The sequence below is a fragment of the Pipra filicauda genome, unplaced genomic scaffold (genome assembly GCF_003945595.2).
Source record: "Pipra filicauda isolate LSUMZ 115617 unplaced genomic scaffold, ASM394559v2 scaffold27_size4233163_pilon, whole genome shotgun sequence".
In the NCBI taxonomy this organism is placed as follows: domain Eukaryota; kingdom Metazoa; phylum Chordata; class Aves; order Passeriformes; family Pipridae; genus Pipra; species Pipra filicauda.
The window spans coordinates 1,314,463-1,327,847 of record NW_024104398.1 but is presented as its reverse complement, the minus strand read 5'-3'; the positions used below and the strand labels follow the sequence as shown (position 1 = coordinate 1,327,847).

At 42.5% G+C, this 13,385-nt stretch overlaps 1 protein-coding gene across 2 annotated transcripts in view; it reads left to right on the top strand.

Annotated features, from left to right (window-relative positions):
- ITPK1 (inositol-tetrakisphosphate 1-kinase) overlaps positions 1-13,385 on the top strand; it is a 143,179-nt gene that overhangs the window by 121,539 nt on the left and 8,255 nt on the right. For both annotated transcript variants that reach the window (XM_027746092.2, XM_027746093.2), the window contains 4 exons: positions 1,379-1,419; positions 5,950-6,115; positions 7,787-7,854; positions 9,313-9,475. In XM_027746092.2, the coding sequence (XP_027601893.1) occupies positions 1,379-1,419; positions 5,950-6,115; positions 7,787-7,854; positions 9,313-9,475 (438 nt within the window). The remainder of the gene's footprint in view (positions 1-1,378; positions 1,420-5,949; positions 6,116-7,786; positions 7,855-9,312; positions 9,476-13,385) is intronic.

Sequence of the window (13,385 nt, the reverse complement as noted above, 5' to 3'; positions counted from 1 at the left end):
TTTTGGGGCTTGTGCTTTAATTCGTTCCTTTATTTGATTCCTTGCAGTATAAAGTGAGCAGAATCGGTTAGTCGGTGTTTGTTCCCTTGGTGCTTGCCTCATTTGTAAGGTTCAGAGGTAAAGTTGCGTGGAAAAAGCATGTTTTGCCCTCCCTGCCATCGCTCTCCCAAATGAGGCAGGTCTCCTGAAGCTAGATTGTGAAGCAGTAATTTAAAGCCCACTGAACGACTTTGACCCCCTCTTCACGTTGTGCTCTCAATACAGGCTGACTGGTGCTCAGTAGTCAGCAGCATAGCCCATATATCCAGAAGGTCTGAATCAACCTCTATAAATGATGATGAAATTAAAAAATAGCACTTAAAATTTATACAACTTGGTACTCTGGGAGTGCTTTTTCTTCTTCCTCTCTCTTTTTTTATTTTTTCTTAAAAACGCTCCAGTTCTCCAGAGCATGTGTCTGTGAGACATCCATACCACTTTCCAAAATCTCAAGTTACCAACTTATTTTGGATTCTAGTGCAGGTCATCTGCCATTCATAACTGCCTGTCCTCTTGCCTGGCAATTTGATTCTTCCAACAACCTCCAAAGAAGCCTCATCCTATCCACCCCCTCACTACTTGCAAGTTTTCATCTCTTTTGCTTAACACATAAGTAACATCAGCTCTAGTGATCATGTGGGTTCCAGGCTCTTCAGCTCTTCTCTGGTTTCTTAGCAGAAGGAGCATTTTTTTTCTTTTGTCTTACTGGTTTTACTCCTCCTCTTACTTAGGATGGAGGTGAGAACCAGGATATACAGATCAGATAAGAAATGTGAAGGAAAAAGAACTGCTGGACTCTCTACCTTTCTTTGTCCTCCTCTGTGGTTTCCTGTGAAAAATAACTTGTATATTAGTTTGATAGAGGTCATTAGGTTTCCTACTCTTCTCCAAAAACAGGGAGGTAGGAAGATAAGTTGGTTTTCACCGCATCCCAATTCCTTTGTTTGCAGGACAGTAGTGTTTTGTGGTACCTGTAAAGTAGCTCCAGCTTCAGAAGAAAATCACATACTTGTGTAGATGCTCTCTGAGTCGGCAGGATGGCAATCCCATACTGATACTAACTTCTTAGCTGATGCTTTGCAACTCTGTCCAGTCCTAATAATGATCTGTGCTTGCACCTTAGTTACAGGGAGGAGTTCAGAGAATAGGGCTTGGAGCAAACCAAACTTTGCAATGATTGAGGACACTGTTCAAGCAGAGACTGTCACTGGTGTCTGGTACAGTCAATGCCTTGGTCTGGTGAACTCCAGTGTTTGCATGTGTGGGTAGGAACAGGATTATAAGGGGTTTGTGTGTCCTGTTTCAGTGGTGAATTGTTTTTTCTTTTTTATTTACCCAGTTTGTAAAACCAGAGTGGCCCATGGAACCAATTCTCATGAGGTAAGTTAAAAAACTTTGCAGTATTATCCCCCTGCTTCCAGTCCCGCCCATGCTGTTTTGGCTGGTGATTTCTAATCCTGTAGTAGGCTGAATGAGGTCTGTGCACAAACAACTTTTCTTCCCTGCCTCTCCTTCATGTTTAATTGCACCATTATTTTTTCAAAAATCTGAAATGAAGTTAAATATGACTTGAACTTCCTGACATGGAAATTATTTTTAGCACTTTCTAGCTTATATCACCTTGTTGTGTCTAGCAGTTTGTAGTCTCCAGTCAGCTTTGTCTCCAAGGAATCTCCTTCAGTCTCTCCTTTGGTGAGAGGTCACACTAAATAAGTGTTTCCATCCCACAGTGTTACTTTTCCAACATGTATGTGGTACAGATGAGAAGTGGGTTTGTTCTTCAGATGGAGCAGCTGGCTTCTTTCCTTGAGGGGAAGGAGCAACAAACAGAGATGGTTTCCAGGCATGTTCAGTTGTAATAACACAGTGGGGAGAACAGTGCTGGTAGAGCTTATCTGCCTTCCTGTAAGGCAATTGCAGCTAAAATGGTTGTATATTCCTGGAAGGAGTGCATTACCTATGAGACTAGCTTCCTCTAAATTTAGGTGAGTTGAGTCCTGTTTTAATTCTTTTCCATTTGTGCTTCCTGCCTTCCTGCTTACTGCAGTTCAGTTTTGAAAATCCAGCCCTTACTGCTGGCTCTTTTAATTCCCAGCTTCCTTTGTTAGCAACGTGGTCATGAGTCCAGGTTTCCCAGCTGCTCCTGAAATATGTGCTGTGTTGCTGAAATATCTCTGAGAGCTGAAGACCCTGAAGTAAAATGTTAGTCTAGACTAGCAGAATGGCTATGGCTGAAATCTTAACTGATCAACACTTTCTTTTAAAAATGCAATGAGATTTTTCAGTCAGACCTTACCTTGGATTATTTCACAAGCCAATAGACAGTCCTATTATTTGCCAGAGCACCTGCTATAAATTTTTGCTGTCATTCCCAAGAACACTTGGGGACTGGATTAATTTATGAATTTCTGGATTAGTTAATGAATTTCTGGATTAGTTAATGAATTTCAGACTCAATCTTCCTTGCTGATGTTTCTGTCAGTTCCTCTGCAACTGCAGCCTGAAATGCATGAACCTTTCAGTTCGTGTCCGGTCAGGCTTGGACTTTTTTTCCTTGGTGAATCTTTCTTTGATCTTTCATACCATGGAGATGCACCTCAGCCGCCTGCCAGAATTCCATTTTCTGAGCAAAAATTAGACTAAAATACAGTTGTAGGCTGGACTTTATCACAGGAACTTATGACGAGAGCCTAGGAGGACCCCTGGAAAAAAGCCTGAAGTCTTGCATGGTACTTTACATAGTTAGTAGTAGCAACTTTTGGAGTTGCTGAGTTCTCAGGAATGATCCAAAGTGTATTTATGGTCAGAGTGGAACTGTCTTGTAATTGCTTATGGTCAATAATGTCAAGGGAAGCATAGAATAAGTACCTGCTTACAGTACAGTCTGTCTAAAAGATGAAGCATAGGTCTAGAAATAAATTGTTGCCTGTTTTATAAATGAGTCCTTTGGCTTTCGGTAAACCACTTCATTTTCTGTAGATATATTTTCACTGCAGAGTTGACACCAGAACCAAAACACTGACCAGAAACCTGCTTTTCTTCATAAGATGGCTGTTCAAAAACTTCAAGTGCTGGCTAACAGGGACAGCTGAAGGTGCAGGCTGGAGTTTGGGTTTCGTGCCAGCCAAGGCTGATGGACTCCTCATTTCTCATGTGAGAACATGCTGTAGTTAAGCCAAGGTGCTGTTAACCTCCTTGTGGTGTCCTGCAGCTCTACATGGCCTCTGCACTAGCAGCCGCCTTGGCCAGCTCAGCACTTGAACCCTGCTTTGCCAGCACCGTTTGTTAAACTTGAACAGAGATGATGGCTGGAAGTTGTGCTTCCTGACTGTCAGCAGGTCAGAACATAATTAACCTTCGGTGAAGCTGCCATGAGAGACTCATATCATGAAGAAATGTGTCCAGAATTACTTTTTCTGAGTGAGAAAAAGGCAGAGAATCACTATGCTTTTTGAGACTGAATTCCTTAAGGACATTGTCAGTAAAAAATACTGGTGCAAATGTTTAGTTTTGCCTTCAAGACAGCTCTGCATTTATAATGAGGAATGCTATTTGGAAATTATGATATCAAGTATTGTTCCCATGTTACTGCCAGACACAGCAGGTCTGTGCTAGATGACAAAGAGCAAGTGCACCCTGCAAGCGAATTCTTGGAGCTCTATTCATGCATGTTAAAAACCATAAGACATCACAGTGAACCAGCATAACGCAACACCACAGGAGTTATATGGGTTGTGTGCTAGTCCATGGGCTGTCAGCACAGAGCTTTGCAGAAGAGAGGTTTCATGTAGTCTGTTTCCAGTAGTCTAGGTCAGTTATGTGCTGAGAAGATAAACTCTCTGGCTTTCCACACTTCTAAAATAGGCTGATAAATACCTGTTCATCTTGTGGGGTTTTTTTCTGGGAATCAATTAATATTGGAAGAGAACACTATAGGAACAGCACAGTTCTTGCCAGTGAGATGTTGTAGGTTATATAAAGCCAACAGTCTACACAGGAGGAGGAAGAGTGTTTCTTGCCACCACTGAGAAACAAATGAGGTACGATGTTGTTGCTGTGCACCTGGTGTAATAGAGACAGTAAGAATATCAGCTGCAAATATGTATTGAATGGACACATTGACTTGAACTCAGAAAATGTTAATCTACTGAGTCATTGTGCATGTGTGCAGACAGGTGATCTAATGTAGACTATGAGATTAGGAGCAATAAGGACAAAATGTGCTCAGACTTTTAACTATGAATATGTAATCACTACATCCTTTACCACAACCATGTTTTTGAACAACAAACCCCAAAAACCTATTATATGTGCTATTTTTTTTACAGGAGCAAACTAAGGTGTTAGCAAAAGTTCAGTCTGAAAGTACAGCATTCATCAAAAGAGCAGTTGATCATATGTAATACGTGAGAGAGAGCATAAAGGGATAAAGTTTCTTTGTAAAATCCTTCCAGTGACCCTGACTTCATTAAGGCACTAAGCACAAAAACTGACAGGAAGTATATGGAAAGCACAAGCAAGCAGTGTAACTCATCTGCACCATGCTGAGGCAGGAAGCTTCCATTTTATTTTGTGTATCACTGTGGACTCACTGTAGGACCCAGAGGAATTCTCTTAGCCTCTCTGGACTGTCTTTCATCCTGAGTAAAACAGTAGGCCCAATCAGGACAGTGAGAAAATATTAACAGTCTTATAAAATCACCTCTGTTTCAGAGCTTAGGAATTTTTCTAAGTGTTTTGCATCCTGCATTGACTGAGGTAGGCAGCAGGCTTAAGACTTGGCTGTTAGCTGTTGTCTTCAAGACTCTTAAGAGGGGAAGGGTGTTCTAAGCAAAGCATCCCTGCCTGTGGGACAGAATTTTTTCCAGAGGAAAAAAAGATAAAATGAATGTCATGTGCTCTGACCTTGAACACTCCTTACTTGTTTTTGTAAGTTGACCTTACTACCAACTGCCCCACTGCCACTGGATAACAAGGCCCAGCATTGCTGGAGTAATGAAGAGAGGTCAATATTCAGATCCCTAGAGCATAGCTTTTTCAGGGCTTTGAGGATAGAGAGCAAACCTAGGCTTATCCTCACTAATAGGAGCCATTTCAGCACCCTTACTCCAACAACAAACCTGCAAAATGGGGCACTGTGGTTATGCTAATTATATATGCATGTAAGCTTGGTAACGGAGATGGAAAGACCAGTGTAACACGTGCTGAAGATAAGCTGTCTCGTCAAAGCATTTCTGTGCACCTACCAACATTGCTTCCATGCTGCCTGAGGCAGCTGTTGGTCATCATTCAGGCCCTATAAATGCCTTCCTTTTTGACATATTTATTCCAGTGCCTTCAAGAGGACTATCCGTTTGGAGTAATGGGGTGAAACCAAGGAAAATCAGTAGGCCAACGTTTGTTAGCAGTAAGAACTACTGGAGTCTGAAAAATGTTCTCTGATGGTGTGGGTGAAGCCTGAATACTTAGGTTGTTGCAACTAGGCTGAACCAAACCATGGGGAATAGAGACGTGGGGAAGAACTCATATAGTTAGTACAGCAGAGCTGTTCCTTCTGTTGTTCTCATGCTACAGGCTTGTATTCAATATGAACTTTGTCATCTGTGTTGGTCAGATGTTTTACCCTTTTATTGTACCTACAGTTGCAGTAGCTTCCCAACTAAAGGCAGAAAATGAAGTTGCAAAGAGCTGAGAAGAAAATGTTGATTGACAATGAAAGCTGCACTGCCAGTAGTGTTCAGAGAGCTGTGTGCCAGTTAAATGAAATGTAATGAAATAGATGCGCAGAAGGAATTCACGCATGGTCAATATACAGCCACCAGTAGATGTTCCCTCTTGTTGCTAGGCAGGTGGGGGGTAAGCATGAAACTGTTGCAAGAGTTGTGCACAACTGTGTGTGCCTGTTTCCAGATGGCGATCATCTTCAACCAGGAGGGCCTGAAAGCTGTTCGCCCCCCTTGTGTCATTCAGAGCTTCATCAACCACAATGCCGTGCTCTATAAAGTCTTTGTGGTCGGGGAGTCCTACACAGTGGTGAAAAGACCATCTTTAAAGAATTTCTCTGCAGGAATCTCAGGTCAGTTGTACCGATTTAAAAGAAAATGTCCATTCTTGGAGCCTTGTCAGGAAACATGAAAAATATCTGTGAAAACACTGCTGAAGTGAAGGCAGCTGGTTCTGACATACCATGTTTCCTCTTCTGTATTATTTCAATAGGAAGGGAAATAACTCACCTGCTCTGGAATACATACGAATGACATTCATATAGTAAATATTTATGCAATGGTAACCTGAGTCTCACCTGTTAGAAACAGTGTTTTATGTCATGTGGAAAGGGGGAGAGTTCTCTCATTTCACAGTAAGTTCATGTGTCATTTGTTCCGGAATTTGTTTATAAATGTGCTTTGGAGAGAATTTCCTGGATTCCATCATTTCAGAACTTCCTCTCCCTATTTTTACCTTGGTTATGTATGTGTGTTTAAATTAAGGATCACTTGTGCTCTCCCTTAAATGAGCCTCCCTGTTCATGTGAGGCCCAGTGTTGAAAACACTGGTGGGAAGTGTCCTTTGGTTTGTAGATACTAGATGTGTTGGGGGAAAGGAGGAATGGATTTGTCAGTGAGGACAGCGATCCTTCTATATGTCACTAGAAAGCAGCACTTGAAGGTTTCTTGTTAAAGATTACTTAGATTTCCTTTATGGAAAAAGCACTCCTTTCCAGAGAACTGCATTTTTGTGGTCCATCAAAAGCATAAAGGAATTAGCAGCACGTGGATGGGAGCATGTTCTACTTGCAACAGGACAAATCCAGGAGGTGGAGAAAGGATCAAACTAAAGGACATGAATAAACAAGTGCCAGTTTTTTGTCCCTTTGCTTAGTGTTTTTGCAGATTGTACTATGTCCATTGTCCACTGCATTTTGCACACAAATATGTATTGTGTTTGTATAGGTATATTAGGAGCCTAGTAAAAGTCCTTGTTTGCAGCTATGTATGCCTGTATTTACATTTAGGTCTGTTCTATGTCCTGATCAATCTAAGTAGGCCAGAACCTGTGTTCGTATAAACTATTAGGATAGTTGTTCTATCCTTTTGCATTTTGAAGGGAACATTTTAAGGCATCCTTCTGAAAATGCCTTAGCTAATGTCTCATCTGTTAGTGTAAGCCTTGAAAGTTGCCTGCAAGTCCACATAAAAATAAGCTTTGTAGGTAGGTTAGGGTAAGTGTCTCACTTTCTTACCCAAATCAGGAGAGTTTGAGGGGGCCATGCCACAGGTTCCTGACTAGGCAGATCTGATGATCCCCAGCTTCACAGGGATCTCAGTGTACCCTGGGTGCTACTGGCCTACAGCCTGCAGTGAGTGCAGCTTCACCCTTCTGTCACACACCTTCCCCTTGGAACTGTCACTTTGAGTATGGCAAATTAGTAGAAATTAACTTCATTATCTGACTGAACTTAGGTAATTGGCTCTGCTGGAGGAAAGGAAACCAATTTCTGTTAACCCAGGGCATGGTTCTATTTGTCTATGGTCCAAGAACTGTGGGTGACCTGTCTGTGGGTCCCTGCCTGTGCAGGCAGCCAAGTGCCAGCAGCCAAGTGCCTGTGGGTGAGGTGGGTGGCAAGGATGGTCCAGTGGGGACCAGGACAAGATTCCCAGGGCTGCAGTGCCACCTACTGTTCCTTGCACTAGTCCTTTGGAAATTAAAATCTGGTATAAAGTTATTTACAACCTGTTTCTAATTGCAGACAGAGAATCAATATTTTTCAACAGCCACAATGTTTCCAAACCAGAGTCTTCATCCGTCTTAACAGCAGTAAGTACACTTGGTCTTTTTCCCTCTAGCACGGCTGGAAAACTATCTAGTCCTTTCTTATGGAAGCGTTAGTAGCTAGTGACTCTCTTTCACAAGTTGTCTGCTTCTGTGTTGCAGGCTGAGGTCTGTTTGGTACCACGAACCAGCATGACTGTGTACCCCTCTGGTTTTCCTTACCGAGCTCCGGTGAGGAAGCACTGATGCAGCAGGGCTGTGCTGTTTGCCATGCCCAAACTCCCTAGGGCTAATCTAGGCAAAGGGAAGAACGAGGTTCTAAATGCAAACACCTGGCTTTTTCCTGTCCAGAGAGATTAATAAGCATAAATCATCCTTCTAGGACTCAGTTCTGTGAAGAAAGACAAACAGTGAAAATTCAAGCAGAGAAATGGTGTTGGCACAAGGCCACAGAGGGCCAGTAGCTGTCTGCCATGTGAGCATGCCCAAGCTGTGACCACAGGACCATTTCTGGGTGTCCTTTGAGACCAGCAGTGCCAGCACCCTGCAGTTTCATGCTAGCATTACCAGTCCTTTTAATAAGCTTTGCACATATCAATCCTAAGAAGTTCTTGGGCACTCGACTGCTGAGAAAGTCGCTTTACAGCACTGGGTCCTTTCAATCTCTCAGTCTCAAGATTCTTTTCTGTTTCACAAGCTCTACTGGGGATTAGTCTCGTATTTGATTGAATTTGATGTGCAACACTGATGCTAAATATTAAAACTGTAATTGTACTATTCATAAATCTCTTTATGGTTATGTTAAGGGAGAAGCCATTCCTAAGAATTTACTCTCAAACTTAGAGAGTTTGCTCCTGTGGTTTACCTGCCATTTCACTCATACGCATACATATTCCATACATACTTCTGCTGTGTAACACGTGTAAAAAGTGAAGAAAATTGCATCTTCTAGTCATAAGTAACCTGAGTTACTAATTTTAATAAATACTGATGGAATAATTTATACATGAAAACTCCCACAAAAAGTATGCTCTACCCTGAAGATATCAGCTGAATTCTATTGTATGGCTCAGACTAAACTAACAACAGGACTGTGTCCTATCAATTCTTTAGTGTAGATCTTGATCTACATTGAAATAACAATGATATCCAGAATATTTACAGGCAGGGTTAAATATGCCACCTGTATATGTTTTTTAAAGTGTAGATCTAGTACTTAAAACAGCGAGTCTGATTCTCCATTCATTCCTACACTGCTCTGCTTCTCCAGCTGCACCAGTATGAGGAGGAAGAACTAGGTACTTTAGAGCAGATGAACTTCCAATATAGGAAGGATTCTGAATTATGAAAGCAGTTTTCTCTTTGGTGTCTCTCTCTCTTTCATGCCAATGGTGGTCTGCAATTAGATTTGGTGGATATGCACCTGGAAACTTCTGAAAATCAATCTTTCCACTAAAAAGGCTCCTTCAGAGTCCCTTAGTAATGTGGTTTTTTCCATTACAGCTGGATAAAATTGAAGGAGTATTTGAGCGGCCAAACGACGATGTCATCCGGGAAATCTCTAAGGCACTCCGGCAAGCTCTGGGAGTTTCCCTCTTCGGAATTGACATCATCATTAACAATCAGACTGGGCAGCATGCGGTCATTGATATAAATGCATTCCCAGGTGAGAAAAGCCTTTCCACTCCTTCTTTGTAGAACAAGTTTTACTGCTGGTGTCTCACATCATTGCTTCCCAAGTTGGGGACAGGAAAGTAGCATCTAGATGGTTCTGAGATCAAATACAGACCAATCTGGGAAGGGGAGAACCCTAATCTAGATATGGAATTGGCAACTGAAATATTGGCTCTTAGGAGATATGGTCAAATTTTAGTGGCCAGTTGTAACATGGCTGTCATGCCCTTCCCTGCAAAGGGATGCCCAGGAACTGCAGTCCGGGACTGTGTGCTGGAACCTGGATTTTCTGGACCTGGCCCTCATTCTGAAATGAAAAGAATAGTAAATTCTATTTTAGGAGATCCTTTAAAGATTTCTGGTTTTTTCAGACACTGTGCCATTAAAAAAGATGAGGGGGTGGAAGCAACAAACTGTTCCGTTGAAAATCTCTTCCTGTGCAAACTGATTCCCCACAAAAAGACATTTCTGCACAAAAATAGTACCAGGAATCTGAAGATGATAAAATTGTAGGTGCACAGAAGGGTGCTGTGAAGAGTTAGTATCCTTGCAAGTGCACTCATAAGTGCATCCTGGAGTAAAAGAATAGATTAGAGCATCTAAAACTAGGTAAATTTATCCTCTGCTTTTTTAGTTAACATATGTCTTGGAAACAACTAAATAAACTCCTTGACCGCTGCAATTGTTATAAGGATTTTTAAGTGCATATAAGAGAAGGTCTGTCACTTGTGCTAAATTCAGTAGTCTAACACAGGAAAAGAATACATCATCTCATTTGATGCTCTTTCGTATGGGATTTTTCTCTTTGAGAATCTCCTCTCATTACCTGAATAGTGATGTTTTTTCCCAGAGACGTACACAGGCTGTTTCGTAGTTTCTTTAACCACTTTGAGTTTTCAATATGGCTGTGGTGTCTTTACATCTAGAGATCTTGCCCTAAGCCTCAAGTGTCCTAAATCTTTCCATTTGGGTCCTCAGTCCTACTATTGCCCTGTAGTGCCTTGCTGGTGGATCTCCACAGTGAGTGGCTTCCTTTCAATATTCCGCTCTGCTATTCTCAGGTCACTTTTCATCACAGTTCTACCATATGGTGTGGATGCAATCTGCAGACCTATGAAAACGCTCTTCTGCCAAGAGTAGTGAAACAACCTAAATTTGGTGTCAGATGGAGGCATATCAGTTTTATGAATGGGATTATATTTCAGACACTGGGTCTTGAAGTCAGCGATGCAGGAGATTCTTTTGCATTGCTACATCCCCCATTTTGGTTTGGTGTTTTGAGTTTTTTATATTTTTTCAAGTATTGTTTTCCATTCGGTACTTTGCAGAGAGTAAAATTCCCCTTTTCTTGAAATGTTGAAAAGTCCAGATTGGGGAGCAACTAGTGGCAAACATATATTTGCATATTTAGAGAGGAGTAATGTCTTCTTGTTGTGGCAGAAGTTTTCAGAACTGCCTTTGGCCTCATGCTCTGCTGTACTTCTACCCTAAGGCAATAGTTTTCGATATTCAGCCCAAGTTCTGTGTTTCAGTCTGCACAGTAATTGGTCTTTGAAGGGACGTTGAATTAATAGAGTGGTTTAGTCCTTGCAGGAGACTTGAAAGCATGGGGAAGCTTCTTATGCACAGACCTATATTGTGTCTCACACAGCAGTGTTTTGGTGGTGAACATGTGGGTAGTGAAGGTAGCTACTCGCTTTATCGCCATGGGATAGGTTGAAGACCAGCTGGAGAAAGTCTAGAGGATAGCAGCAGGGACCAGACATACGGAAGAGAAGGCTGGGAGAGACAAAAGTGCCTTCAGATTTGTAAAAGGTAGCAGAACTGAGAGAGAGAGATGCCCTTGCCCTCAAGGGCTGCTGAGATTGGAGAAGAAGCAATGGCGTAAAATGCAACAGCAGCAAAGTTACATTTCAGCACAGAATACTCTGTTGTTCAAAAGCATGTTCAGCCCAGGCAACTGTATTTCTCTCCAAGGGCCAGTATGAATAAAGGCTGAACAGGTTCAAGGGCTGACTTCATTGACAGGGCTAGCACCTTGCTAATGAGAATTTCAAACTCAGCCACTTCAAACGAATAACTAATGGGCTGCATCAGCAGTGGGATCTCCCTGTTCCTGGCTCAGTGCAGTCCCAGGAAGGGGCCCTCCCTTGCTCCTCTTCCTGAAATCATCCGAACCTGCAATGGTTGCAGTAGAGCCAAACTGGACCCAACTTAGACCATCCAGGGATCTGCTGCATTATCTCTGCACCACTGCTTTGAGAAAGGGAGGGAAAGAGCTGCCCTATAAGGAGCGTTCACAGCCTCTTCCACAGAGCTCAAACCACAGCTTGGGGCCAGGCCTAACCAAAGCCTTGTCCAGGTGCCTAGAGGCTTGCTGCCTTACTTGTGTGCTGTCTTTTATGTTTACCAGGCTTGAAGCTCATTTGAACCTGCCACTCCATGGATGTCATGTTGAGATGAGTTTAACATCAGAAGTGAGAGCAGATGTACCTGCAGGAGGATGTTGTCTGTTACCTGCTCCATTAGCACCAGCAACTCTTCAAAAAAGATTTTAAAGATAAATGTCTGAAAGGCCCGTAGTGTCTCTTGTTCAGTGGGAAACCACTGGTACTATATTTAGCAGTGGTTACCAGCTGAGATATCTGACTGTAGGCACAGTCACAAAGCATGTGGGGTTTATGTTTGTCTGACCTCAGATAAGTGACAGAAAAGGCTCCATCCACATAGCCTGCTGTTCTGTGGCTGTGGCTGAGCTCAACCAACCTGAGCAGTGGCTTGTGTGTGTGTTCTGCAGTCTGTCCCTGTGGAGTTGGACTGCTGGCTCTGGGTGAATATGAAAAGCATCAGATCTGAACATGCACTTTGTGTGTGTTAATACATTGGCACAAATGCAGGACACGGGCCATCCATTTTTCTCTGGCCAGGGGAAGATGCAGAGGAGCAGAAAATCAGGGAGAGTCTCTGAAAAATTGGGCAGGTAGCATCTGTAATGCTAGCTTAAAAATGCTCATAGCCATTTCTTGCCTCCACCAAAGCTCGCAGGGGCGTGTGCTTGTTTTCAGATGCATTGCTGGGTGGACATCTTTCCTATCCATGCTCAGCCAGAGGACTCTGGAGACTGTTTTCAGCATAGCAAAATTCAGGCTTGTTGTAGACAAGCACTTCCAAAACCGTTTCAGCGGGCAGTGCTCAGATAGCACCTGCTGGAGCTTGATTCATGCAAGCTGTGTTTTGAGGCATGCTAAACTTATATCTTTCCATTGATGCCCTGTGTGACACTAACCCTGAATTCATTGCCAGTAGTTTCCGAAGGTGTAATTTAAGCTACTCTTCTTGATTTTGTTATCATTGTAGCACAGGTGATGTCCCACAACTGATTTGTTTGAGAGGCCTGCAGCAGCCCTCAGAACCAAACAAGGCAATATCCATAGTTGGCAGCCTTCCGCAGGTGTTCTGTGACTCAAGAGTTGAGACATCTAGTTCTCTTCCTCCCTTCCTTGTATTTCTTTTTTACAATTTTGTGAAGTTTCTTCTGAGTGGCCAGGCAGAATTACTTGGGCCTTTCCACCCAGTGTGCAGAGGGCTTGCCCAGACTGAGCCTATCTGTTACATACAGCTTCCTTACCCTGTAACGTCTGCTGATTTCAGGACTAAATACCTGGCCATCTTATTACTTCTAAATATTTAAAACAACTTTGTGTGTTTGCAGGTGCCCCTCAACAAGGCTAGTTTGTTTTCAGTGAGCAGACATGGAACACTCTAGGCTACTATGGATCTCCTCTCTGAATATTAAAGCTGTTACTATGGAGATGGCTTATTCCCAGGGTGTTTGAAGCACTCTGAGTAGATTTGAAGGTTAATCCCACAGCTTTTACATAAGCAAGAAAGCATAACAAGCA